General features: G+C 61.6%; 1 protein-coding gene across 8 annotated transcripts in view; it reads left to right on the top strand.

The window, feature by feature from the left end:
* Window positions 1-27594, top strand: part of SEPTIN9 (septin 9) — a 161921-nt gene that overhangs the window by 131910 nt on the left and 2417 nt on the right. For 6 of the 8 annotated variants that reach the window (XM_037809982.1, XM_037809981.1, XM_037809985.1 and 3 more), the window contains 8 exons: window positions 15900-16091; window positions 19808-19936; window positions 20394-20475; window positions 20810-20947; window positions 22590-22707; window positions 23578-23673; window positions 23837-23933; window positions 27111-27162. In XM_037809982.1, the coding sequence (XP_037665910.1) occupies window positions 15900-16091; window positions 19808-19936; window positions 20394-20475; window positions 20810-20947; window positions 22590-22707; window positions 23578-23673; window positions 23837-23933; window positions 27111-27162 (904 nt within the window). Of the gene's footprint in view, window positions 1-3784; window positions 3919-14446; window positions 14763-15899; window positions 16092-19807; window positions 19937-20393; window positions 20476-20809; window positions 20948-22589; window positions 22708-23577; window positions 23674-23836; window positions 23934-27110; window positions 27163-27594 lie in introns of those variants that run through there. The other 2 variants (XM_037809987.1, XM_037809986.1) reach the window with 2 other exon arrangements.

The following is a 27594-nucleotide window of genomic DNA, read 5'->3' on the forward strand; positions in this document are numbered from 1 at the left end:
ACACCTCTGCTCACCTGGCAGTTCCTGTAAGGACCTCGAATGGGGTGCATCGGAGTCACTGGCCTCCTCCCTCACCTGCAGGCTCATGGCGGCTCAATGTGCCAGCCTGGACCTGGGGCCAGCTCCAGCGTCCGCTTCTGTCCTTCTGCCGGCTGTGCTGGCTGCAGGCCCACCGAGTCCTTAGATGATCCCAGGCTGGCATCTCCGATGTAGGCATGAGCACCCTGGGTCCTATCATACCTCCTGCTAACCACACTGCTTCCTCCAACTACAGCTTTCTCTCTGAAAAATGGATATTAATAGTGAGGTTGTCATGAGGACGAATGGAGATAAAGCAGGAAAATGCTTAGCATGGAGCTTGGACACGTAGAAGTGCTGAGATATGTCCCCGGCAGCTGCTGTTGTCCAGCCCCAAGCCTCTGGCAGCCGTGGGCTGAGTGGGGAGGGGGATTTGCAGAAGATAGGCCTTCCGGAAGCTCCAATCCAGTTAAGGTAGAGGCGCTTGCCTGGCATTTAAGATGAGCCCCCCCCTTTTGTAGACATCCCCAACTGGGACCCAGCAATGGCTTTGTGGCCCAGGAGATGTTTAAGGTGCAGCTTCTGGGCTCCGCAGAGAGAAGGGAAGGGACAGCAGGGAGAGGGATGGGAGGAGAGAGTGCAGCACCAGGTTTGGGAAATGGAGCCGGCAGTGGGGCTGGGTGGCAGAGTTGGCTGGCTGGGGACCCCCACATGCTCAGCAGGGAACCTGCCAGCCGGAGCCGCAGCGTGGGAGGAGGTGGCCGACAGGAGGGAGCCGCCAGGGGCCTCGGAGGCCTGGTGCCCACGTGTGCAGGGCACCGGTGAGGAGGGCGAGAGGCAGGACGTGGTCTCCCACCACCTGCCCCTCAGCCCTGCTGGGCCTGGGTCTGCTCAGCCTTGTTGGCCCCGGAATGCCCCACGGCCGCTGCACCCACAGCACCCCTCAACAGGTGCCCGCTCCCCACGTCTCGGCTCTTCTGGAACATGGTGGCCATCGATGCCCCACGCTTCTGCTGTCCTCTCCTGTCCCTCCACGTGCCTTGGCCTCCTGCCCGACCTCCCTGCTCTCAGGGATAACTGGTCCCCTGGGTGGCCTGATCTCCCTTCCTGGGGGACCTTGCCTGTGGGCTAAGAGCCACTTCATTCATTCATTCACTCACTCATGCATTCATTCAACAATGCCTGGTGAGCATCACCTCGGGAATATTGAGACCCAGGCCCCTCGGAGGACTCAGAGGGACCGACAAGCTGCAGAACCTCCTCCTCTCTGCTCCCACGCAGTAGGGCTGTGGGGACGTGTGTGGTCCCGGGATGGTCGGATGGTCCCCGGAGAGGCCCTGAGTTAGCAGGGTGGGGTGGGCATGAGGGTGTGCTGCTCTGAGCCCAGGGGGGCTCTCGGGGGCTCTCCGACGACTCCTGGGGCAGAACAAACAAATTAACACCCGTGGGGCCCTTGGAAACTCAGTGCTGAAGTTGTAATTAAACCTTAAGCAAGTCAGAGGCCCCTCTTCCTTCAGGGCCTGTGTCACCCTGAAAAAGTGGGGCTTAATTGAGTTCTCTCTCATCATGGTTTGTTTCCACTGGGCTCCCGGCTGGCTAGCTGGCGTCATTAGGGTTTGGCAGCCCCCTCCTCTCCCAGCAGAGGCCGGCAAGGCCTGGGTCCCTGCTGCTGCTGATTCGGGAACGTGGGAAGGGGACCCCATTGCCTTTCTCAGCATCTCATGGGAGTGAGGTGTGGGGTCTTTGGAGGCAGGCCTTTCTTCTTGCCCCCCCTCCCTCCAAGAACCTGGGGAAAGAGCTGGGTGTCTAGTTTCTGATTGATGGGTGTTGTTCTGGCACGTTCCAGCCCTGGAACTGGGGGCCCTTTTTGAAACGAACAGCAAGTCCTTAGGAGCGTTGCCTCGGTGGGTGCCAGGGGCTGGGTGGGGAGGTGGGGAAGTGACCGTGCCGAGGACCCCCACCCCCCACCCCCACGGGGGCACCTGAAGGCAGATGCTTCCAGAATCATCCAGCCCCCGGTGGACCCGTGCCGGCGGCAGGGGGCTACTGCGTTTTGTATTTTATTTATTTTGAGATTCAAGTCGCTTACTATAGAATTCATTGGGTTTTGGTGTATTCACAGAGTTGTGCAACCGTCCCCACAAAAGGAAACTCCACAGCGTGAGGGTCACTCCCCTCTCCCCCCACCCCCAGCCCTGCAACCACCAAGCAGCCCTTCTGTGTCCACGGTTTACCTATTTCTGGATATTTCGTATAAAGGGAACCATGCAATACGGGCCCTTTGTGACTGGCTTATTTCCTCCAGTGTAACATCTTCAGATCCTTCCACGTGGCAGCATGAATCAGAACTTAATTTTTATGGCTAATTGCATCCCACTATACGGATTTGCCACACTTGGTGTATCCATTTGTCAATGGATGGGCTTTGGGGTTGTTTCTGCCTGTCGCCTCTCACGAGAAACACTGCTCTGGGCATTTGGGTACAAGATTTTGCAGGAGTGGAATTGCTGGGCCATGTGGTGACTCTGTGTTTAGTGCACCGGCTTTGAAGCCTGGGGGCGGGTGCAGGCCAGGGGAGGGTGCACTGCTGACCCCTTCCAGCCCGGGGGAGGGTGCACTGCTGACCCCTGCCACCCGGGGGAGGGTGCACTGCTGACCCCTGCCACCCTGGGGGAGGGTGCACTGCTGACCCCTGCCAGCCCAGGGGAGGGTACACTGGTGACCCCTGCCAGCCCAGGGGAGGATGCACTGGTGACCTCTGCCAGCCCTTGGCAGTGAGCGTCCTGCACCCCTTGCTCCCCGTAACCCCTGGGAGGCCAATGGTCTTTTGTTTCGGGGTCCCCTGTGAATCTAGGGCTTACTTGGGTGGTTGAATCAAAGCCAGGCTGAGTTCGGGTTGGGGTGGGGGCACGAGTAGCCATTTGGGTTTGCAGCTGGGTCTGGGGCTGGCCTCTGGCTCCGAGCTCCCTTTGCCCGCACAGAGCCCAGAAAGGGGAAGTGGAAGCCGGTGGAGCGTGAGCCCCCTGCAGTGGGAGAGGAAGTGGGTGGAAGGGAGTGGGGGTTCCCTCTGTCCCCCACCCCCCAGCCCCTTCCAGGTCAGCCTGGGCTAGAGAAGCCCAGTTACCCGCCTAGGTGAGGATGGGGGTGCGGGCGGGCAGGGTCTCCCAGGCAGCTTTTCTGGACTGTTCTGTGTCACACTCACAGCGTTAAAGCGTGAAACAAATATGTGTCCAGTGTCACTTCCAACCACCACAGAAGTCTACAAGGCGGGGACAGCCCCTCCTCCTCCCCGTCCCCGTGTCCACACACCCGCTGCCCCCCCATTGCCGGTGTGGGCAGTTTGGAGTTTGGCCTCACAGTTTTAACCAGGGCCACTCCTCAGGGATGACTAGGAAAAGCCAGCTGAGCAGTCAGGCCCCCCTGCCCTCGCCCCTCCTCCCCACTCCTCAGCATCTCCTCCCCCCCTTCCTCCCTCCCCCCTCCTCCACATCTCCTCCCCCTCTCCTCCCCCCTCCCTCCTCCACATCTCCTCTCCCCTCTCCTCCTCCCTCCCCCTCCCCCCTCTCCTCCCGCCTCCCCTCCCTCCTCCCCCTCCCTCCTCCTCCCCCTCCCTCCTCCCTCCCCCTCCCTCCTCCCCCCCTCCCTCCTCCTCCCCCAGCAGCTGGAGGGGCCTCCACTGGCTGGTTCGCAGGGGGAAATTACCATATGAATGTGGCTCCTTCCGGGAGCCTCCGGGCTGGGGGTGCTGGGAGGGGAAGGCTCCCACCCTCCAGGGGCCTGCAGCCTCCCGAGGCAGCACCGAGGAGCGGGGCTCGGCCGCGTGGGGAGACGAGGGGAGACCCCGGGCGTTTTCCACGACAGCAGAGCGGCCTGGAGGCCCGAGCTCCAGCCCCACAGTAGGTCAGAGCCCAGCGCAGCCCCCGGGTGGAGGAGAGGAGGGTGCAGGGTGGGCCGGGGGAGGGGCCCGCGGCTCCCGGGAACTGTGAGAAACGCCCCCCACCCCGGCTGTCTCTCTCCCACATTTAATTTTCTTTGATTGTAACCTTTAGAAAAACAGATGTTATTACCGTAGCTCTTAGTTTTGCCTGGTTTTAAAAGCCACAGCTGCCTGCTGTGGGAAAGGAGGCTCTCAGGAAGGCCGCGCAGGGGAGCAGTTGGTCGAGGAACGCGAGCGGGTTGCAGACGGTTAAGGGCTGGACCCAGGTGCCGGGCTCCTGGGTGCTGCCCCTTCCTGGCTGAGCCCCGGGAGGTCGGCGCCGGGGTCCCGGGGCTTCCACACGGCCCCTGGCTCTGTCTCCACGAGCGGAGTAACCTTCCCCACTGTCCGAATCACTCTTCGCTTTGGCCTGGTACATCCTGTGTCATGTTTCCCCCTCTGGACAGCTAGCAAGTGGACACTGGGGACAAGCCCTCTGCAAACACCGGGAACAGACCTCCTGCAAACTTGTGCCTTGGGGGTGACAGCAGGAGGCAAGCTGGTGCACCGCTCGGCGCAGGGCTGCTGTTGTACCCTCGTTCGCTTGCCAGCTCCCGTCCCCGCAGGAAACCTCTGCATCATGAGTGCTGGCCCTCAGCAGTTCCTCCGGGGGTGCCAGGCTCTGCTTCCAGCCCCGGGGTGCCAGCCTGTCCCCTCCGCGTGGGGAGAGGTTTGTCTAAGGTTCAGGCCGGGCGTGGGCCCAGGTGGTCTGATCTCAGGGTCCCCCGGCCCCCAGTTCTGCCCTGCTCCAGCTGCTCTGCTCCTGGGAGAGACCCTAAGACCTCTGACCCCAGCACAGGGGTTGGGGAGTAGGTGGGGATGGGGGTGTCTCGGGACAGGGTAGCTGGCAGAGGCCAGCCCGGCCGCCCTGCCCCACCCCCACACTTCCGGAGCGAGATTTCCTGAATGGGCCCAGAGCTGTCCCGGGAAGCCCGTCCATCCTTCCGGCCGCCCTGCTCTGTGGCTCCGGCAGGGCGAGGGAAACCGGAAACTGTTAACATCTCATTCACAGGCCGCTGCGCACAGGGAGGCGCGTGGGAAAGGACAGTGCGGCCGCGGGGGGGCCGGGGGCGTCCAGGAGGGATGGGAGGGCCGGGAGGGGGCCCGGCTCCCCCAGGGTCTCCCGGTTATGGGAATGAGTTGGGGCAGGAGCTGACTGTTCTATCCATCACCCCCTTCCTCATCCATCACATTTCACTGGTAGTTCCTCCGTGCTGAGAGCTGGGCCAGAACAGCGAGCGGGACAGATGGGGAGCCCCCGTCCATGGGGGTGGTGGTGGCATTAATCAGAGGAAGACAGAAATCCTGCGATTCCAGATGGTGAGGAGGGCCCCGAAGGCAGAGAACAGAGGGAGCCGATTTAGGGGAGCAGTCGTGGGAAGGTGAGGGAGCAGCTCCCGGAGAGGATGTCCTGGGCAGGGAGCCCCTCTGGGAAGACCTGGCTGCAAGAGCGGAAAGGAGCCGGGGCGGAGGGGCTCGCGTCCATACTAGAGAGCCTGGCAGCGGCCATCTCCCGCCAACAAACCCCGGAGCATGTGCCGTGGCGGGCAGCTCGAGTGCGTCGCCATCTCATGTAATCCTCCCAGCACACCCGTGGGATGGGCTTACTGTCGTCATCCTGTTTTACATCTGAGAGCATCAAGGCACAGAGAGGCTAAGTTACTTGCTCAGGGTCACACAGCGAGGGGAGGAATGGGATTCTGCCGGCAGCTGGCCTCAGCGTCCTGCCTGGAGAGTGAGCCAGTTACGTTGTAAGCAGACCTTCCTGGTGCTTCGGCCGGAACGGATTGGAGGAGCGAGGACAAGCGAGGTTAGCGTCTGGGGTCGGCGGCGGCCAGGGAGATGGAAGGTGATCACTTGGAGAGACGCGGGAATTAGAATTGGGGGGCCCTTGGGCTGATTGGACTTGGGGTGACAGAAAGGGAGGGTCAGAGTGGCCCCGGGATTTCTGGCTGTAGCAACTGAATGGATGGAGACACAGTTTTCTCAAGTCGACAAGATGGGCAGGAGACATTTGGAAGCCTAGAGCCCAGTTGGGGGCCTGTGCAGTTTGGATGCCTTTGAGACACCCGGGCTTCTAGAGGGCAGGGGCCGGGGTGGTGTGGGCCTCGGCGTGTCTCCATTGAGTAACCTATGGACTCGAGAGGGCCGTAGGAATGGCATGGCAGAGAATCTGGAGTCTGGAAGAGGGTCCCGGCTGGGCAGCGAGTTGGGGTTCTTGGCATTTAATGCCCGGGGGATGGGTGATGTCCCCCAGGGGACAGTGTCCAGTGTGGCACAGGTCTGAGTCCAGGCGGATATGGAGGACCAGCAGAGAGGCAGAGAACAAAGAGTCAGAGAAGGAGGAAATCGGAGGAGGCCTGGCTCAGAAGCCAGGGGAGGAGAGCTTTCTGGAAAGAATAGGCTGGGTGCTTAGGGCTTCATGCCTTGCGGAGCTTGCAGTGAGGGTTGGCCCCTGGGGGTTCCCTCCTGTCAGGATTCCCAGCCCAGAGGCGTAGACGGGAAGATGGAGCGGCCGGCGAGGGTCAGGCTGTGCCTGCTTCTGCCTGGCGTCGGCTGGCCTGGCTGGACCCGGGGCTGGACGGGAGGGCCGCCTGCCCTGTCTGCACAGTGTCCCCCCCGGGCAGCTCGCCAGGGAGGATGGGTCCGGGTCTCTCCCAGGCGGGTGGCCAGCCAGTTGTCCATGCACACCGCTTTTTCCTGGGGAGATTTTGGGCTAAGGGGGGTTTCTGAGCCACCTTGGATAGGTCATTCATTCATTGACTCGTTCATTCCCGCCCTCACTTCAGAGAGCATTTGAAGTCTCTGGGTCTTGAGATTGGAAGATGTCTTGGGGTGCATCGTAAGCTTTCAGAAGACCTTTCTTTGGCTCATCACTCGGTTTAGTGGCTCCTACAGGAGACCGGGGGTCTGGGCGTGGTATGGGGCATAGGGGAGCAGTTTTGTCTTGCAGACAGGCAGGCCTCTGAGCAGCCCTGCCCTGGGCTCAGCACAGTCCTGGTGAGAATCTGCAAAGTCAACATGGAGGGAGCTGTGTGAAGGACTTCCGGGTACCCGGGCCGCTGGTGGGCACCGTGAGCCGGCTGCTTCCAGACCGGGAGGGCAGGAGGCCCTGGTGGCAGGGTCTGGAGATGGGGACAGAAAACGACTCCAGCTCTCCCACCTCACACCAGGCCAGAGCTGGCACTGTGGACGGACAGGAGACCCGATTCAGAACGGTCGAGAACCGTTGATCCCTGCAAACTTCGGGGACCTCTGATGCAGTCACATGAGCTGCCTTCCTCCCTTGTGGGGTCATTTGATCAGGCCCAGGAATGTCCCTCCCCTCTGCCCAGCCACCCCCCCAGGCCTTGCCTTCAGCTCCCTGCGGCTTTCTGCTTTCCTGAAAGGACCCGGGGTGGAGGAAGCTTCCAGCTGCATCCCTAGGGCCTGAACTGCAGGAGAAGGGAATGGTTTGACATCTTGTAGGGAGGAGCTCTTTTTCTGCTCAGCTCCTGGCGGGGGACACCCTGCTGCGCCCCAAAGACCCTTGCTTGCTCTTTGTTTTTTCAAGTGATTTCATAAGTTGGGGGAGGAGGATTCTCCGGCAGTGTTCTGCCACCAGGCTCTGGTGTGCATCTGCTGACAGCTCAGCTGATAGGAGAGGGGCGGCCCTGTCCACCCCAGCCCCTCCTGGGGGGACATCCCTGATAACAGGAAATTCCTCGCAGTGACAGATGGCCAGTTTCCACCCGTCCGAGGTGGAGGAACTTTTCTTTCTCTTTTCAACTCCACAAACATTTGCCAAGACGTGACTGAAATCTGCGGTCGGCCGCCCAGGGTGGGTGGGGTTGGGGGGGCTGGACCCTGGGTTTGCTTTTGGGTTGGGGCCTGTGCATTCTTGAAGGTTCCCTGGTGTGGGAGGAGGCGCAGGGGGGGCCCAGGGCGAGGCAAGGGGGTGGTAGCAACAGAAATAAAAAATACATCCCCCGACACAGGAAGTTGGAGGGGCTTTTTTGGGGCCTCGACGGGGGCGAGTGGCTTTTTAGGAAGTGCGGGATGGCGGTTTGCAGGTGGGAGCTTGCCCTGAGCACAGATTGATGTCTCAATCGGCTGCCTGGGCCCTGGTGAAAAACTCCGCCGAAGGAGTGGGGGGCGGGTTGCACATGGAAGAACAGAGGATGGGGCCTCTTCCAGAGAGGGGAAGGGTGGTGAGAGCTGGACTTGGGCCAAATTCGACTTTACCAACTGGGGCCAATTGAAACTCCCTTGGCAGAAGTGGAGAGCTTCTTGAGATTCCATCTGGAACAATAGAGAAGAGCTTTCTTTTAAAGCACTTGGCAAGGAAGAGGCTGGAGGAGCCTGGGCAAGGGTAAAAGTGGGGAACCCCTGTTTTGGGGGCACATCAGGCCCCCAAATGAACAGGGATGGGGTGCAGTTGCCGTGTGTGTGTCCCCTCCCGGGTCCTGCAATGGGCACTGGGTGTGGGGCGGTTTGGGGAAGATCTCTACTTTTTCAAGCTTCCACCCCATCACTCTCCCCCAAGAAGGAGAAAACCATTCATGCCTAAACCCTAAAACTGCGTTCTTAAAGTCCAGTCTGGGAAAGGGCCCCAACTGGGAGGAAGAATGCAGCTTTCTTGCTCGCAGATCCCATCCTTCCCCGGAGAGCCCGAGCAGGCGTGTTTGGTTTCTCAGCAGCCTCGGTTCCAGCTGCTGGTTGGAGGCTCAGGTTTCTGGAATTGCAGCTCCTAATGGACAATGACGAGACACTTCCTGCCCTGTACAAAGTGTGAAGTGTAATGCGATTTTAGAATCGCTCATCAAATTCCATGAGCCGTGTGCACTCTGAAAAATTTGGCCCTCGGTCTGCACAAATTTGCAAGATGTGGTCGTTTCTCGTCAGTGTGTCCATCTTTAGCAGGAACAGGAAGTCCCCCACGGTGACATTTATGGAGAGTTTGAAGAGGCTTGGACAGGTTAACAGGGACATGGGGAAAAGCATGTTGGAGTAACTGGAAAAGGTCCTGTTTTGACAGAACTCCGGAGAGGGGCAGGCCACGTCCTCCCTGCCCACCCCCTCGGAGGCGGGCTGGTGAACCCCCTGAGCTCCTGCAGCGGCCTCCGTCAGTGCACAGAGCCGCTGGCCGCACTCAGGGCTGATCACGCTCCATCCTCCCTCCTTCTTGGACTCATTTCCAGCCTTTAGTGCTTGTTAACTTCCCCTCACCCTTCTCTAGCCCTGGAACCCAAACCTTTGTGTGTGTTGAAAAAAGTTCATTGAGTGTGGCTGGTAATTATCTGAGGTAACCTGGTTAAATTATAACTTCCCATCTGATTCTTTCTTGAACCCCGAAACTGTCCAGATGTATTTGTGTATATGTGTGTACATATATCTTCATGTGTCCTTTCTTAGGGAGAGAGTCCTTGGCTTTCATCAGCTTTTTAAAGGTTTGTGAAACACAGAAGAAGGCCTGGGATCGCCCGCCATACCAGATTGTGGGTTCCTCACATAGAAGGAACTACTGCGAATCTATCTGGAATTTTTAGCCAGTAAACATTTGAATAAATGAACTTGGTGGTCTTATGGGCTTCCACTGTTTTCATTGAAGACTCTGGCGTCTTCTTTTGGTTTATTACTACTTAGTTGGTGCTCAGTAAATATTTGTTGAATGAATTGATGTTGAGGAATGTATGTCTCCTTATCCACTAGGACCCCTGGATCTTTTTCTTCTATTGTTGCTGATGGCCATTTTTTAAAAACATCTTGTTGTAGGGCAGTTTGGTGTCTTCTCCACCATCTAGCTACCTCTGCACCCACATCTCATTTCCAGCCCCATGGCCTCCCATTCCCGTTCTTTAACCTGCTTTTCCTGAGTTGGTTAACAACTTCTCCCTCCATCTACCATGGAAGTGGGGAGTCGTCTTTGTGGCCCTGGGTTTTGTCGGCTCATTCCAGGCCAGAGCACTTGGGAGGATCTGGTGTTGATATCTGCTGGGCCTGGGTCCATCTTGGCATTAGCAAGAAAGCCAGGACGCTTTGGCTCCTTGTTTTGGGCAGGGGGCCTCTGGTGGGCAGGGCTTTGCCTGCATCAGCTTCAGGGTCCTGAGAGGGCCCCTGGAACGGGGGACCCCCAGGCCGAGCCTGCCCAGCCAGGCCTGGCCTGCAGGTACCTTGCCTCAGAGGTTAAGGAGATTAAAATGCTGATGACACCCCTCGACAGGCCTGCGGTGCTCGGAACCCTGGAGGCTGTCCTCCTGCCCTGCCTGCTGGGGCAGGATCTCCTGGCAGCTCTGGGCTCTGCCTCTAGATTTGCAGGGCAGAGCGGCTCCCAGGGGAGAGTGACTCAGGCAGGGGCTGGTGCCCCACAGTCTCAGTGCCATGCTCCTGCTCCAGGTCTGGCACCTCCTGGGTCCTGGTGCAGGACACCTACAGTTTCCTCCAGCCTTTCCGTGGCCTCACGGGCCCGGCCTGTGCTGGCACCCTGTCTGGGCTCAAATCCTGGCCATGCCTCTCACTGGCCCTATGACCCCCTCGGGGACAACTCCACCGTGTGCCTCAGTTTCCTTGCTGGTAAAATGGGAGTAGTAGCATCTCCCTGCTGGGTTGTGGTGCTGGCACCCAGAGCCCCAGGAAGTGGCGGCTGCTGTAGGGGCCTCGCTCTTTCACTTGGTCATGCGTTCACCCAACATGCACTTAGTCTTGGGCGTGCCGTGTACCAGGCACAGCTGCAAGCACGGTAGTACCGGGTGAGCTGACAGACAAGGCATCTGGCCGTGAAGACAAACCCCACCCACCAGTTCTTGTTAAAGGGTGTAAGTCCGTGGCTTTTAGTCTATTCACAGAGATGTGCAACCATCGCCACTATCAATTTTAGAACATTCTCATCACCCTAAGAAAGCACTCCCCGGCCTGTTAGTAGCCACTGCCATCCCTCGCCCTCCCCTCCCCAAGCCCCAGGCAAACACCTTTCTCCTTTCTGCCTTTATGGATTTGCCTATTCCAGATCCCTCATGGAAATGGGATCCTACAGTATGTGACCTTTTTGGGTCTGGCTTCTTTCAGCATCGTGTTTGTACGGTTCATCCATGTTATGGGTCAGATCTTCGTTCTTTTTCATGGCTGAGTAATATTCCACTGCATAGACATGCCACGTTTCCCTGCTCCAGCTGTGAGGCATTTTAGATATTTCTTGACAAGCTGCTTTATGCTACTTCCTGGAGGGGAGTTGGGAGTACCCCTGAGCAAGCTGCAGCCATGGGCAGGCTAAGGGGGGGTGGCAGCGGGTCTGGGAATTCGGGAGCCAGAGCCCGAGGCCCCTAGTCCCTAGCCATGGGCTCTGCCCCTTGCCTTGAGTGTCCGTCTGTCCAAACCAGAACCTTTCTGAGAGTCACCCAGGTGCTAGTGGAGATTTGGCTGGAGAATGGCTTGAAGTGGGGTGTGCGGTCGCTCCAGCCAGGGGCTGTTGTTCCATGGAGAAGGGTGGGGCGTGGGGTGCAGCAGTGTGACCCGCAGCCTGGGGGTCCGGGGACTAGGTCGGCTGACGTGCTGGCCGTGGCAAGAGTGCCCCCGGGGCTGCCCCAAGACCCCAGAGCAAGCCTGGCCTCTCCTCCCTCAGAGTACATCTGGGCTTGGGGGGCTTGGTTCTGCGGTCGAGGGAAGGGGGCACTGTCCCCCAGCCCACCTTTCCCAAGGACTTTCCCGAGGCGGATTCACGCCAGCCAGGAGCGGTGAAAAGCGGAGGGCTGCTGTGTGAACTTGGCCAAGTTCCTAAACTCCCCTGAGCGTGTGTTTTCCTCTTTTTAAAAACAGGGCTCCTTCTCATTCTGCTTACCTGAGGGTGCAGTGAGCATCCTTTTGAATTAAAGAGGAACCTCTTGTGGTTCTGTTACTAGTCTCCCTTTCCTGTAGCATTTGACGATGTTGGGGTGCCAAGCACAATTCCAGATGCCAGGGCTGGGGAGAGTGGAGGGTTGCCCCGGCCAAGGTGGCCCCGACACGGGTCCGGGTGGGCCTCGGAAGGGGACCGGCCCTTGGCGTCTCCCTGGGACAGCCGTGCACGTGGCTCTGTCCCTCCCCCCGGGCCGGGCCTGAAGCAGCGGAGCCTTCTCCCTGCCTGGGGTTCGGTTGCTCAGGGTGGGGCGCTCCGCTCTTAACCTCCAACTGGCCGTGGAAGTGCCCCAGGCTCCCTTCTGCCCACCCAGCCCTGGGGACTGAGGGGCAGTGCTGCTGTGTCTTGGGCATACCTTCTGCCCCCACGTGCCCCTCACCCACTGAATGTCCTGCGTGTGGGGGCGGCCGGGTGAACAGAGGGTCAGCATGGGCGAGCAGCCCCCCAAGGGGCCCCTCCGCAAGACCCTATTTGGAACAATTCCGAGATCCCCCCTTTCTATGACTGCATCATGTTGAAACCCCTCCGTCCCACGGCTGTTTGCAAAGTGCTTCTTCCCAGATTGCTTGGAGACGCAGTGGCGTCCACACAGGTCCCCACCCTCCTTGCCAGGGGCACGGGGGCACAGCTGTTGTCACACATGCAGCAGCGCACGTGGAATTCCAGGGTTGCTGTGGGCAGCTGAGGTCTCGGGTGGTGTCGTGGGTGCTGCAGCGCTGGGGAAAAAATCACCCTGTGGCCCTCAGTTCCCGCAGCTGTAAAAGGAGCAGGTGGCGTGGAATTCTGCACTGTCCAGTAGAGTTGCCACGAGCCACATGTGGCTATTTAAATTTCAATTAATTAAAATAAAAGAAAATTAAAAGTAAATCAGTTCGGAAAGCCAGCTTCTCAGCTCTGCCAGTCGCGTGTGGCTGGTGGTTCCCGTCTCGGGCAGGGTAGACACAGACACTCCCATCATGGCAGCAGATCTCATGGACAGTGCCGGCCGTGAGGACCCCTGCAGCTGGCTCGAGCACCCTGGGGTGCCCAGGAAGTGTCTTGGGCAAAGGTTGGCTTGGTGGTTGTTCTGGTTTGCTAATGCTGCCGTTTGCAAAACACCAGAAAGGGATTGGCTTTTGTAAAGGGGGGTTATTTGGTTACACAGTTACTGTCTTAAGGCTATAAAATGTCCAAGGTAAGGCATCAACAATTGGGTACCTTCACTGGAGGATGGCCACTGGCATCTGGAAAACGTCTGTTAGCTGGGAAGGCACGTGGCTGGCATCCATTTGCTCCCAAGTTGCGTTTCACAAAGACTCCAGTGAACTAATTAAGGCCCACACTGAATGGGTGGGGCCACACCTCCATGGAAACATTCAATCAGAGGTCACACCATAACCAAAGGTGTCACTCACAGCTGGGTGGGTCACATCTCCATGGAAACAACCTAATCCAAAGGTTCCAACCTAATCAACACTAGTATGCCTGCTCACACAAGATTGCATCAAAGAACATGGAGTTTTGGAGTATATAATACATCCAAACCGGCACAGTGGGGTCTTAGGTTTTCCCCGCCTGGGGGTCCCGGAGGCAGGAGGTGGGTGAGTGGACAAGTGGGGTCTCCTGGTTGTTTGGGCAGAATTAACGCTGCTTGCACAGGTGCTTGCCGGGGAAAAGGATTGCAGGATTGGCTCTGACGCGTGTGGAGGGTCAGAAACGTTCTAAGTCAGCGGGGAAGGGACGGGGCTTGTCCCGTATTTTTATTATCATCCCCAAACCCAGGCCAGGGCGGGTCAGGGTGTTTGCTTTATCTGCGTTTCTGCGGTGGGTGCTGGTGCCTGCGAGGGGGGCCGGCTGGGGTCCGTTGGCTGCACCCTCATAGCTGTGAGCGGGAAAATGGCTCCCAGCCCCACAGCAGATGGAAACAATTTTCAGTCACGTGGGCTGGGGCTGAGCCGCTGCCCCTAAGACAAGGCTTTATGTCTGCCTCCAGGAAGTGGCCCCAGGGCCACATGGTCCGGCCCAGATGCGGCTCTGTGCCTTTGTTTATTTAAAGACGCTGGAAGCCCCAGGGGGAATATTCCTGAAGAGGGAGCAAAAGGCCATGCCTGGAAGCCCCCCAGGGCCGTGCAGAGAGGAGGGCCCGGGGGCTGTGTGGGGCGGGAGGGCTCCGGCCCCAGAGAATCTGCCCGTGGTGAGGTTGCTAGGGATTGGGGTTTGTGCACCCCTTGGCCATCCCTGGCATTTTTACACCCGCTGTGTGGTCTAATCTTTCTCCCAATTCAGTGAAGTGGAATTATCCTCCCCTCGAGGCTCAGAAAACGGGAGTCCAGTAACTTCCTCAGGGATCAAGCCCCGCACGAGGGCAAACCGCAGCGTCCGGAGCTGGGCTTCGCGGGCCCGGCCCTCTCGGCTCTTCCCTCTCGCCCGCTCGCCCCCGGGCCTCCTCGGCCGGGCGTGGGAAGGAGGGCGGCCGGCGGCTGGGTCGGGGCGCGGTTCCCCGGGGTCCCCGCTCCCGCTGACGATGCCGACGAGCTAGAACGAAGCGCGGGGGGGAGGCCGCCGGAGCGTGGCGCGGGGCCGCGGCTGCCTGCGTTTCCTGACCGAGGCCGTCGCCCCAGGAAGCGGAAAGCAGCGTCTCTGAAGCCTCCCCGGGGCCCTTCTGGTCTGAAAATCTGTCGGGCTGCAGCTCCCCGGGGCAGCGTCTGGGGAGGCTGCGTCCCAGGCCGGCACCGTCCGCTGGGCTCGTGGGGTGTTCGTGGACCCCCTGGCGGGTGCCTGCCCCAGGAAGAGACCCCTCTCCTCCCCGTCCGGCTGCCCCGGGGTCCCAGCCGCCTTCCACGTGTTGGCAGGAGGGGGCCCCACAACGCCCCGTGGGTCCCTTCCTCTGAGCCCAACGGGCGCCAGGAGCAGAGAGCGGTAAGGCCTGGAGCCTCCCTGGGTGTGGGAAGGGGCCCAGAGCCCTTCTGAGCGGGCAGGGGGTGGGAAGAGTGCAGCCCCCCAGCTGGAGCAGGGAGCACTACCCAGAGGCAGCCAGGAATCAGGCCCCGCCGCGGGGGACGGAGAGGCCGGGAGATGGGTCGGGGCGTGTGTTTTCAGCCTCTTCACCCACGGGTGCCAAGTTTCGAGGGGCCGGCCATGGCGTGTGCTCCAGCGCAGAGCGGGAATGGAGACCCCTCCTGACAGTCTGCTGAGCAGCCCCCACTTGGCAGGGCCACCTCGGGCCCCCCGTGGGTGCTTTCTGGGCGCCCTCCCCTCCGAGCCTCTGACCTAGGGTTGTGGGTTCTTGAGGTGGCCTGGGGGGAGGGCCAGGGGACAGGAAGGCTCTCGCCTGCAGCTACATCCTGCCGAACCTGAGTTATTTTGAATCGTTCAGTGTTTTCTGCCCATCTGCAGACCCTCATCCATCCTCTGGGTGTGGGCACTGGGCCGCTGGGAGGCAGGGCAGGCAGTGGAAGTGGAGGTGGCCCATGGCCAGCCGCCCACCCACCATCTCTCCCCCAACCCCAGCTCCCTGGGCTGGGCCTCACCATCCTTGAGGAGGGGTCGGTCTCCAGCCATCCACCCAGAAGGGCTCCACCCCAGCACACCTCCCTGCCTCCCGGGGGGCTGCTAGCACCTTGTGTGGGTTTTCACACGACAACTCATGTGAGCTGCAGTCTGATCGTGCAGAGGCTGGTTTTGTCCGTCCCCTTTGTCCCCGCTTGGGGTCAGCCTGGCCACTTGGCTGAAGACAGTGAAGGCCAAGGGGATTCAGAGGGTCCACCGAGTCCCCAGGGTGCCGGGTGCAGCTCGGGACAAAGCGGGAGGAGGGTCCAAGGGTCGTCCCTGGGCCAGAGGGCACCAGGTGGGCTTGAGGGGTAAAGGGAGATTAAAAAGCACAGTGGCTTTGTGCAGTGGGGAGCAGGGAGCTGGGGTACAGCACGTTCCTTGATGGCTCTGCCCCGCAGCCTCCCCACCTGAGAAATGTGGGGGGCGGGTAGTGGGACCACTGGACAGTGGGCCAGCACCTCGTGGGCTCCCGCCGCCCCTGATGCCCCCGCCTTCCCTCCACAGCCACCGCGGCAGCGCCCGGCTCCACCGGCGACATGGCCGACACCCCCAGAGACTCCGGACTCAAGCCAGCCCCCGCGCTGCGGGGTGACAAGGCCCCTGTGGACTTCGGCTACGTGGGGATCGACTCCATCCTGGAGCAGATGCGGAGGAAAGCCATGAAGCAGGGCTTCGAGTTCAACATCATGGTGGTCGGTGAGTGCCCCTCTGCTGCCTCACTGTCCCCCACATCGCTGATCACCCCCTGCCATGCTGTCCATCCCCCCACCCAGGTCCCCATGGGGTCATCTCTCCCCCAGCTGAATGCTCAGGCGCTGTCAGTCCCGGGGCCTCAGGAATCACCCAAGCCCTGGGGCTCAGTCTTCTCACCTGTAAACTGGGCGTGCGACGTGTGTGGGTGTGTGTGCCGGGAGGAAGGGTCTCAGCCCCTCACGGTCAGCCCCCTGCGATGGCACGGGCAGGGCAGGCACTGGTGACACCACCTTTGGTCTCTGCTGAAGGTTCTCTCCAATGCCTCACCCTACGTGGGGCTGGACCCCCGCCTGTGTGCGGAGCCTGTGGCTGCACCCCTGCCCGGCGGTCCCGACCCTGGAGGGCTGATGGACAGTGTGAAGGCCTGGTGCCTCTGTGGCTGCTCGTTGAGGGTGTCTGGAGGGCAGTGGTTGCCCCGACCTAGACAGGGTCCCCCAGACCAGCCTCATTTCCGAGGCCCGGGGGTCAGGGCTGAGGTCTCTGGCTTCACGGTGCAGAGAACAGAACAGGAGTTTTCAGATCCCAGAACTGCACACCAGCCCCTCACTGGGGTGGCCAGAGGAGTCTGGGGGTTCCCCCCTGCAAGGTGTTTGGGGACCTTGGTGCAAGGGGCTGCCCCCATTCCCCTGGCCATGGGGCCCGTTTCCTCTGCCCCGCCTAGGCCTGTGTGTTTCCTTCCTGTCCCCCTTGGGAGACGCAAACCACCCACTGCCACCTGCAGACGTGAAAACTTCCTCCTCGGGGCCGCGGCTCGCTCTTGTCCCCTGGGGTCGTGGGATCCCCTCCCGGCTTCTGGTGGCCTCACCGGACCCTGGGACGCGGGGGCTTCTGCCTACAGCCCACCCAGGCTCCAGGATCATCTGGGAGGTGTGGGGCTTTCTCTCGGGGGTTTGCGGTGGGTGGGAAGACGCCCCCCTTCTATGCCTGCTTGGGGGAGCCTTGCAGGGCTCAGGATACGGGGGGCTGGAGACAGGGGCAGGTGGGCCCAGCACAGCGATGGGGGAGGGGCTAACCCCCTCCTTCCAGCAAGACCGAGGGGCAGGTGGGCCCAGAGAACCTTTGGGTCCAGCCGTGGGACAGACCCAGCCCGGTGGTGTTTCCCACGAGGCTTCTAGGGCTTTGGCCAAGAGGAGAGAGAAGGACAGGCCCTGGCAGCCCCGGGACGAGGTGGGCCACTGGGAGGCACAGGGCTGCTCACCAGCCTGGGGGAGCCCTGGAGGCCCCTCACCCACCTGGGCCCTCTTGCCCCCAATGTCCCCGATAAGAATGAGGCCCGTTTGCCTCTCGGGGACACCACATGGAGGACCCAGAGAATCTGGTGGAATCCTAGGGCTCCTGAAAAGAGCCACAAAAGCTGCACAGTTGAAGGGAGCTGCCCCCTTGGTGCAGCCGGGCAGGGTGGAGGGCACCTGCCTGGGGTCCGCAGACCCAGGGCGGAGTCCCAGTGTGGTCCAGAGAGCTGGGGACACTCGTCCATCACTCCCCCTGCACAAGCCTCGGTTCCTTCTCTGTGAAGTGGGGCAGTCGTGACCCCAGAGGGCCAGGCGTGCACTGGGACAGGGTGGGCGCCTGGGAAACTGCGGTTGCAGTGGTGATGACAGCACAGTTACAGTAACGGGGTGAGCTTTAAAGCCTCCCATGGCCAGGGTGCCTGAAACACCTCTGGGCTGAGCTCAGCCAGGACACAGCCCGGTGGAGCCGAGGGGACGGCGAGTTGAAAGCTGTTAACAAAGCCGGAAAATGGGCCCTGTTGCAATTTTTTCAAGTGTGTTTGTTAGCACAGCCTGCGACAGCTTAGTCGGAGGGGAGCGCTGGGGTCTGGAGCTGCGTGTGCGTGTGTGTGTGGTGTGCGTGTGTGTGTGCAGTGCACTTTGTGACACCAGCGCCCATTCCCGCTCTTAGCCCCGAGGTGGGAGACCATGGCTTGGGCTGTGGAGCAGGTGGTGGGGTTCTGGTCCCCACTGCACCGGGGCTCTGTGCCTCGGTTTCCTCCTCCGTCGCTCCTGGCTGGGAGGGTTAAGTACCACTCCAAGAGCAGTGTCTGGTGCACAGGTTGCGGGGTCCGCAGCAGCAGGGCAGGGGGCTTGGACTCCTGACACCCTAGAGCAGGAAGGACCTCTGTGGCCACCAGCGGGTCAGGGTGGAGCTGGGGCCAGCATCCTCTGATCCCCGGGCCAGGGCTCCGTCCCCTCACCCTGGCGGTGTCTCTGCCCTTTTCTCTCCTGGTTGTCTGGGGCCCTGTGGGGTGAGGTGAGGGCTGAGCCCATAGAATGGCCAGGACAGCCCCCAGTCTCCGCGCCAAGAAGTGGGCGGGCCTGCATCCTGGGGTGCTCACAGCCGGCCAGTTGGGTCCACTGAGGAGGACCCACGGAGGCACAGCTGTCTGGGAGCCCAGTGAAGCCCCCTGCCCAGGAGCTGGTGGTCCCTTAGCTGGAGGCTGTTAGTGCTGAGTGTGGGGCCCACACTTCAAACGCGGCTGCCCCCCCTACCCCAGAGGCTGGGATGCCAGCTCCCAGGGGGCTTTGGACGGAAGCCCTGCAGTTTGGGTGACCACAGTGGCTGCACGGAGCCTCCAGGGGACCTGCAGTCCCTCCCTCCTGCTGCCCGGGGCTGAGTTCTCTTTAGAACTTCCCCTTCAAACCTCACATAGACCCGCGGTGTCTCCCCCAACTCCCCAGCGTCTCGGCCCCTCCAGGGAGCCCTGGGACCCTGCCTAGGGCAGCCTGTAGGAGCTTGGCCACAGCCTGGGTGTCGTGACCTGCCTTGGGCTTGGCCTGCACCAGGAGCAGCCCGAGACTTGGGGGTGCCCACGAAGTGCCTTGTTCCCCTTCAGACAAAGGTCTTTACACTGTTCCCCACGAGGAGCCCGAGGGCCGGGGTGGGGGGCAGCCTCAGCACTCTGTCCCCTCGGGCTGGCTGGCCCCAGTGGACAGGCCCAGGCCCCCGGGGGCTCGCCCACCACAGACCCACGCAACCCTTCCAGCCGCCAACAAAACCTTCCTTTGGGGTCTGCCAGGCACCCCGAGTGCTTGCCCTGGGTCCTGATGTGCTGATGCTGACTCGTTGCCCTTGGAGACGGGCCCTGGAGGCCACCATGAAGCAGCAGATGGCTGCAGCAGGCGCTGTGTGACATGATGCTCACACCAGCCCCCAGCTTTGTTTAGCCCATTGTATGGATGAGGAGACTGAGGCACAGGGAAGTGTAGGACCTGCCAAGGTCATAGCTGGTCAGGGCGGAGCAGGTTCGAGTTGACACTCCTCATTGTGTCCACCACCTGGACCAGCTGGAGGTGTCCCAGGCACCCCGGGGCTCCAGGCTGCCACTGCCACCTGCCAATCCCAAGTCCGAGCTACCAGGAGACCTCTGCCCTGGAAAATGCTTATGGGGTGACGTCCCCAGCAGGCAGAGGTGCCTCAGGCCCCTGCAGGTCTGCACATGTGGGGACGGCTGCCTCACACAGGGGCTCCTGGCTGGGTCTGGACGGCCGCCAGGCCCCTGGCTGCGGTTGGGGGTTATGCTCAGCACAGGACCCCAGCCCGGTGCCCTTGCGACCTGGGGAGGGCAGGGAGGCTGTGGGACCAGGTGGCCCAGGGGTGCTCAGGCCCCCGAGGCGCCTCCTCCAGGGAGCCCACCAGCCACCGCCTCTTCTCTCCTCCAGGACAGAGCGGCCTGGGCAAGTCCACCCTCATCAACACCCTCTTCAAGTCCAAGATCAGCCGGAAGTCGGTGCAGCCCACGGCCGAGGAGCGCATCCCCAAGACCATCGAGATCAAGTCCATCACGCACGGTGAGCGCTGCAGTGGCCGGGTGGGGGGCCCTCGAGGGGAGGCACAGAGGCCGCCATTCTCCCTGGAAGTGTGGGTGTAGGGTGCCCCGAGCCAGGCACACCCAGGCCCCCACCGTGCCGTGACGCCCCTGGACATCTTGGGAACTGGGTAGGGCTGTCTGTCCTGTGGTCAGAGACACTCCTGGGACTCCCTGGGGGCCCTGCCAGACGGAACTTCCCGGGGACAGCTGTTTTCCACCCAATATTGTGGGGCCGGGGCACCCAGGGCGACGGTCACAGAGGCCGTCTCTCTCCAAGTTACATTCCAGGGGCCGGCATCTCCCCAGCATCTCCCCGGACCCACCACTGCCTACCCGAGGTGCCTAGTGGGCCTGACTGGGACAGGGCCGGGGCCGCCCTGGGGTGTCGGGGGGTCCTCGGTCCCTCTGAGCTCGGCGGGCCCATTGGTTCTGTGCAGATATCGAGGAGAAGGGCGTCCGGATGAAGCTCACGGTGATCGACACGCCAGGGTTCGGGGACCACATCAACAACGAGAACTGGTGAGGGGCTCCAGGTTCCCCGGGCACCCCGAGTCAGGGCCAGGATGGACCCCGTGGCCATGGGGAGGGGTGGGAGCCCCATCCTTGGGCTTGACGTACTGCTGAAGCCGTGCGGCTGGGAGGTCCGAACACTCTGGTCCAGAGCCGTGTTCCGAGGGAATCTTGTTCTCCCTCCCTCATCTTGAGGCCAGAGTCTGGCATGGATAGGGAGGCTGGTTTGGGGGCTCTGGGGTCAGGTGATGCTCAGAAAGCCCAACACCCACCCCCAGGGTGTGTGCGGGGAGGGGTCTCCGGGGTCGGGCCCTGCCCGTGCTGACCCTGCCCCTCCGTGCAGCTGGCAGCCCATCATGAAGTTCATCAATGACCAGTACGAAAAGTACCTGCAGGAAGAGATCAACATCAACCGCAAGAAGCGGATCCCAGACACGCGTGTCCACTGCTGCCTCTACTTCATCCCGGCCACCGGCCACTCGTAGGTCCCCGCCCCGGGCCGAGCCCCGAGTGGGAGGCTGCCTGTGGGCCCCCGACCCCTCACAGACGGCCGCCGGGTCAGAGGGGCTGAGCTCAATGGGCAGTAGGGGTGACTTAACGGGGTGTGCTGTGACTGTGCCCCCAGTCTTGCCCTGACCTCTGGACCTCACAGCCCCTGTTCCACCGTTCAGCTTGTGTCTGGGAGAACTGAAGACCAGGGTGGGCTCTGGGAGGTTCCAGAACCTGAGCTGCAAGGGGCCTGTGACTCCCCAGCTGTGCATCCTCAGCCGGCTGCCTGACCCTCTCTGTGCCGGCATCCCTGACCCATGACACGGGGATGGCGATGACGGTGGCACAGTCCCTGCCTCGTGGGGCCATGGGAGGGTTCAGTGCATTGGCAGGTGGAGCCCAGGGACAGTGCTGGCCTAGGCAGCTGTTTCCTCCAGGGGCTCCTGTCTGAGCCTGGGCTGGGGCCGGTGGGTGGCCTGCTGGGTCTCCTGGTCCTCTTTGGAGTGGGGTGGGGTCTCCTCCCGAGGGCTTGACCTTGCAGACCCTAAGGCCGTGGTTCCCAGGAACCTGTCTGCACCCCGTACCCAGGTACCTTTCCACCCCCTGCCGGATACCCCCGGGGCCTGTCCTGCCTTGGAGCCTGGGAGCAGGCCAGGCCCAGGGCCCAGCGGACTGTGGGTACAGCAGGGTGAGGCCGCCAAGGGCCCTGGCTGATGGGTGGACAGAGAGGCGGAGTGGGGGCCTCAGGAGATCCTGCCAGCCACTGCAGGCCTGAGTCTCTAGCTCTCCTGGCTGTTTCAGACCCTTCCCCGGTGTAGAGTGTAGAGGCCTGGGGATTGGGACCTCCCCCTGAGCCTGGCCCCAGCCCACCCCTGAGAACAGCAGGGTCCCTTCCGGGGCAGGGAGCCTCCTGGGGTGGAGGGTGTGGAGCAGGTCTGCCGGCAGGACGGCACCGGACGCCCCTCCCTGTGGGCTCGGGGCTGGTCCGAGGAGCCCTCGCAGCTGCCCTGGCTAGTCTGAGCGTCACCTCGGCCGTGGCCCCGACGTGGTGCTGGCAGGACGAGCTGAGGGGTGGGTGGGCACCCGGCGCTTCTGCTACTTCCCCTGGCCATGACCCACTCAGACCCAGGTGGGCAGCAGGCCCAGCGCCCTAGGCACCCCACGTTATTCTCAACACGGGGAGAGCAGAGAAGGTGCTGCTCCATGGTGGAGGGGAGATGGTGTCCACCATTCCAGGGGCTGCCAGCTGCTGCCCCCACCGCTGTGCCCACCGGAACTGAGGGCAGTGGAGCCCAGTGGGTCTGGGCAGCTGCTAAGCCGGCTTGGGGAGGCGGGTGGCGACCCCAGAACGGGCTACCATGGCTCCGCTTCTTGACGGGCAGGCCCTGTGGACCCCCAGCCCCTCTGGCCCAGGCTCAGCCCTGCTGCTTGTGTCCAGGGGCCTTTTCCTGTTTCCCTGCTGACGGCTCAGCTGATGCTCGGTCCCCACCTTGGCTTTGCCGGTGGACACCCCCCAGCAAGCCCTCAGCAGGCCCCCCAGAGCCCCTCTCCCACCTCTTCGGGAACCTGGGGAGGCAACCCTCCCCGTTTCCCACCTTCCCCCAGAGCCATGTCTGATTCCCACTCGCCTCCAGTCTCAGGCCCCTGGATATCGAGTTCATGAAGCGGCTGAGCAAGGTGGTCAACATCGTCCCGGTCATTGCCAAGGCCGACACACTGACCCTGGAGGAGAGGGTCTACTTCAAACAGCGGGTAGGGCTCCCGGCTCCCTGGCCCCTCTGGCTCCCCCCATTTTCGGTAGCGACTCCACATGGGGGGCCCAGCTCAGGAACAAGGTCTCCGAGGTGACAGCCATCTCTGGGACAGCGTCCTGCTTGCTGGGAGTGGGGCAGGTGGAGGGGCCTCTGGCCGCAGCAGGCCTGGTGGGATGAGAGGGAGGGAAAGTGCAAACAGGACCGCCTGCCTCGGGGGAAGTGGCTGTTTCTTCTCTTCATGGCCCGGAGCCGCTGCTGGCTGTGGGGAGGGGTCCTGGGCCACACGCCAGGATCCCCGGGGGAACTTTACAAAACCAAGGTGCCCCAGCTCCTCCAGAGCCTCCGCCCCAGTGGGATCCACGTGTCCCGCGCGCCCCTCGCCTGGGGCCAGGTCTCGGGACTTACCGAGCACGGTCAGGGAAACGTGCTCTGCCTTGCAGTGCGTGTCTCTGCTGGAGGAAAAGGAAGGAGCAGCCGTGCATGGGGTCAGTGCTCGAGACCCTCTCGGTCAAGCATCATCCCTGCCGGGTTCTGCTTCCCCTGCAAAGGGCCGCGGGCAGGTGTGGGGAGAGCTGTGGCAAGAGGGTTTCTAGAAGTTTCTGTGAGGGGGGAGTTTTGAGGGGGTGTGATGAGCTGGAGAGCAAAGACAAGGAGACCCTTGGGGAATGGCCCCAGGGTCCCTCAGAGCCGCCACGGGGTCCCCCCCTTGGCAGGCAGGCCAGGCTGCCCCCCCCCCCACCTCGCCCTTCCCTGATCTGCCTGGACCCCGAGTCTGGGGCAGCACCCGGTGTGGGGTTCGTGGCACCTGCTGGTGGAGGGTCTCCTTGCTGCGGGGACGTTGCTCACACCTGTCCCCTCCTGACCCCAGATCACCGCGGACCTGCTGTCCAACGGCATCGACGTGTACCCCCAGAAGGAGTTTGACGAGGACTCGGAGGACCGGCTGGTGAATGAGAAGTTCCGGGTGAGTGGGTGGGCCGCAGGGGGCTTCCCGGGGAAGGGGATCTGGTGGGTGGGCCGTGAACCCCGAGTGCACCCTGCCCTCTCACGCCGGGGGCGTCTGGGGGCCCAGGCCCGGGGCGACGGGCCAGCCTTCCCGCGGTGACCGCGGCCCCTGCCCTTCCCAGGAGATGATCCCGTTTGCCGTGGTGGGCAGTGACCACGAGTACCAGGTGAACGGGAGGCGCATCCTCGGGAGGAAGACTCGGTGGGGCACCATTGAAGGTAGGTGGGCATCAGCGTGTCACATCACCGTGGCGACCAGGGAGGGTCTCACCGCCCCCCTCCCGGCTGGGCACCGGCTGGGCCTTAGCCCATGGTGGGGATGGCGCTGAGGGGCCCGGAGAAGGGCTGGGCTCTCGTTCTCTGCAGCGTGGAGGCCCCGAGCAGCAGCCCCTGCTGAGGGCCCCCGGAAGCCCCGCCCCTGATCGTTTGGGGGGTCATATAGCCTCATCACTCGTCTCGGCCGGCCCCCCTGTGTGTCTCGGTGTCCCTCCCTCTTCTTTTAAGGACACGAGCCATTGGCCTTAGGACCCTAAATCCAGGGTAACCTCACCTGGAGATCCGTACTTACATCCAGAGACCCCATTTCCAGGCAGGTTCCAGGGGGGTTAGGTCGTGACGTATATTTTGTGGGGGTCAGCCCGGGTGGGACGGGTCCGGGCGTTTTCTCCCGCTTCCTCTCTCTGTCCTCTTCCCCTTCTCGCGAATAGAAGAGGAGAATAGGCCACTTTGTGCCTTGTGAGCGACTTGGCTGAGAGGCCCAGTTGAAAAGGAAACGGAAGGTCAGGGTGGAGCAAGCTGGGGCAGGTGGGGTGGGCGCCTCCTGCTCCCCACCACAGTCACCCCCACACTGAGCTGGGCGAGGCCCCTGCTGCCCCTGGACCTCGGGTTTCACCACCCATAAAGTGGGCGCTGTGTGCCAAGATTCTGGTAAAAGGAGAACATCACCGTGGCCATTGCAGCTTTTGGGGGTGAAATTGTTCTAAGAAACCCGATGATAATGAAAACGGTTCCCCTTTATCTCATTTAGTCATCAGCCCTCCCTGTGGCAGAGGGGCCAGTGCCTCTTCATGGCCTGGAGGTGCAGGGGGCAGGTGCTGCCCGGGCCGCAGGGTGGGAGCAGGTGGCTCTGGACTCGTCCCCGACGGCCAGGAGGGGTCCCGGAGCAGGCTGACCGCTCAGGACCGCCCGAGTCACCCCTGCCTGGCGCAGCCCTTCTGCGGCAATGTGGGTGGAAAGACCTGGTCCTCTTCCCCAAGTTCCCCCCGTTACCCTCCAAGTCACCCCCCCAGCTGTCCTCCCCCAGCTGTCACCCACCCCCCACCCCCAGTCTCTCCCACCCCACTGTGGGTGTCGGTGTGCTGGGTGCAGGGCATTTCTCTAAAGCCACCGCCATCTGGTGTTTCCAGCGTCTGTCCCGCAGGCTGGCTGTCCTTCCTGCAGCTCCCCCCTGGCCGGGGCCCTGACCCCAGGGCCATCTCTTTGGGAGCCCCTCACCTCCTTGTCTGATGTCCAGTCTCAGTCAGGGTTTACCCCTGGGCTCGCCCCCTGTGGCCCTCCTTCCACTTCCTTTCTTCCGGGGCCTTTTATGAAAGGCAGGCTCTGAGGGCCTGAAGTCGGGGTACAAGGGGCTGCTGTGGCCCCTGGAGGGTGGGGGGCAGCCCAGTGAGCAGCGCACCTCTGCTGCCCCCTCATGGCTAGCGCCGGAACTGCAGGCAGCCAGTAGGAGCCGAAATTGTCCAGAAATGAAAGACCCTGGTTTCTGATCCCATGTCACGGCCCCCATCACCGCAATGATCACCAGCTTCTTGCGACATCACCAGCTCACGGTGAGGGGCATTAGGACAAACAGCCAAGGAACCCGTGAGGTTAAGAGTGTGCGAGGTGGTGGTTCATCTTGGAGTATTTTAATCATCCCTGGAAACTGCCTGAGACATTTTCAGGAGGAGAGTGCGGTACAGTGACTCACATGAATATCTCATTTAATTTCTTTTGTGTCCCCATGAGGATGGATGAGGAGACTGAGGGTCAGAGAGGCCACAGGAATTTGCCCATTTCTCATGGCCAGGAAGCACAGTTCCCACACTCACACCGCGACCCCAGGCTCCCTTTCCCCACCGGCTCTCACTGCCCCTCCGAGTTAGAAAAAATGCCGAGCGACAGTGAGTCGGCAGATGGTTGTGGTGCAGGCGTGAGAATTGCAAGCTCAGGAGCAAGAGGCAGCGAAGAGAAAATCCCGAGCTTGGCATGCTGGGGTCCCTTGAGCCTTTGATAGCCCCCAGCCCGGCCTCTGCCCCACCCGCCAGCTTGTCAAGTGAAAATCAGATGGAGAAAGCCCCAATTCTCTGTGTTGAGCCTGGACTGTGGGATTTGAATCCTGCATCAGACCTTATGAGCTGTGGAATTCCGTACAGATTGCTTTCGTTTTCTAAGCCCCATTTTTCTAAGACCATAGAAGTGGAAGAAGTTGGGGGTGCAAAGATGGGATTAAAGTCTGTACAAGAAAGCACTCCCCCCCCCCCCCCGGTAGTGCCCAAGGCCTCCTTGCCCCACTTTTCTGTTGCTGTTGCCTGGCCCCCCAGCCCAGGTGATGCTGTCTGCCCCTCCTGTTAAAAAACGTTCTGTTGTGTGATAATTGTTCTACGTGAAACATCCTGTTATATAATAGATACGTGCCAGGCGATGTGTGTACATATATAAATTACGAAGCGTGGCCACTCTAAAAGTGCCCCCAGCTCAAGCCCTGAAACATTCCCAGCATGCTCGGCGGTACCTGTGCCCCCCACTGCACCCCGCCGTCTTCCTGCCGCCCCAGGAGGAACCACTTTTCCTGAAGCTTGAGCTTCCCATTCTTTTGGGCCTTTGGGGGGCTGTGTTATGATATGCACAAAAACCCAGGAGGCAACATCTTGCTTGGCTTTGCTGGTTCTCGAGCTGTAGGAAGGGGTGACCCTGCTGCATGGTGCCCACGTGTGCCCTCTGTGTGGGTGAGTGTGCAGGGGTGACGCACTGTGGGCTGCAGGTTTTCTTTCATGGCTTGGCTTCCGGGTCTCGCCTCTCTCCATGTCCGACATTCCTTGCCACCCACATCCCCCCATCTTCAGGTCCAGGACATCCTCCTCCCAGGAACCCCCTGAGCCCCCTTCCTTACCGTGACTCCCCACCATTGTCTTGGTCCAGTTTCTGTGTCATCTCCCTGTACTCCGCAACCTTCCTGAGGGCAGGAGCTGGGCCTCTCCTGCTGCCCGGTATCCCCAGGACACAGCCTGGGGCGGCCACCCCTGCCCACGGGGCTGTCCCCGGAGAAGCTGCCGTCAGCACAGCCCCCTGTGGGGACAGGGAGGTGGGGGTCGGGGGCTGCTCTGCCATGACGTTGAAGCCCCTTCTGTCTCTCCTCAGTCGAAAACACCACACACTGTGAGTTCGCATACCTGCGGGATCTCCTCATCAGGTGAGAGGTGGGCCCGTCCCGCGGGGGCCCGAAATCGGGTGTGGGACAGTGGGTGAACCGGCAGAGGTCCCAGGAAGCACCTTTTAGAAGCCCGTTATCTTAAAAAAAGCCTCTTGCAAATAAAGCAAGCAGGAGAAGTCCTTTTTACACACGAGGTCATCCGGTTGAGAAGGCCTGAGGTCTGGTCTGCTGAGGCCCGGCCGCCCGTTGGATATGGCCAGGGGACTTTTCAGGAGCCCCGTGAGGTCTTGTGGGCAGGCTCCCAGCTCCCGTCCCGGCGCCCCCACCCCTCCAGGCCCGGCCGAAGCTTCTCCTTGAGGTTTTCCTGAAATGGTTGTTGGGGGCACCAGGGAGCTCCCAGCTTCTTGGCAGCCAGCGGGTGGGTGGATGCTGGTGGTGAAGCCAAGAGAGGGAGCAGAGAGCTCTCGGGCC

Source organism: Choloepus didactylus, chromosome 18, assembly GCF_015220235.1.
Source record: "Choloepus didactylus isolate mChoDid1 chromosome 18, mChoDid1.pri, whole genome shotgun sequence".
Taxonomy (NCBI): domain Eukaryota; kingdom Metazoa; phylum Chordata; class Mammalia; order Pilosa; family Megalonychidae; genus Choloepus; species Choloepus didactylus.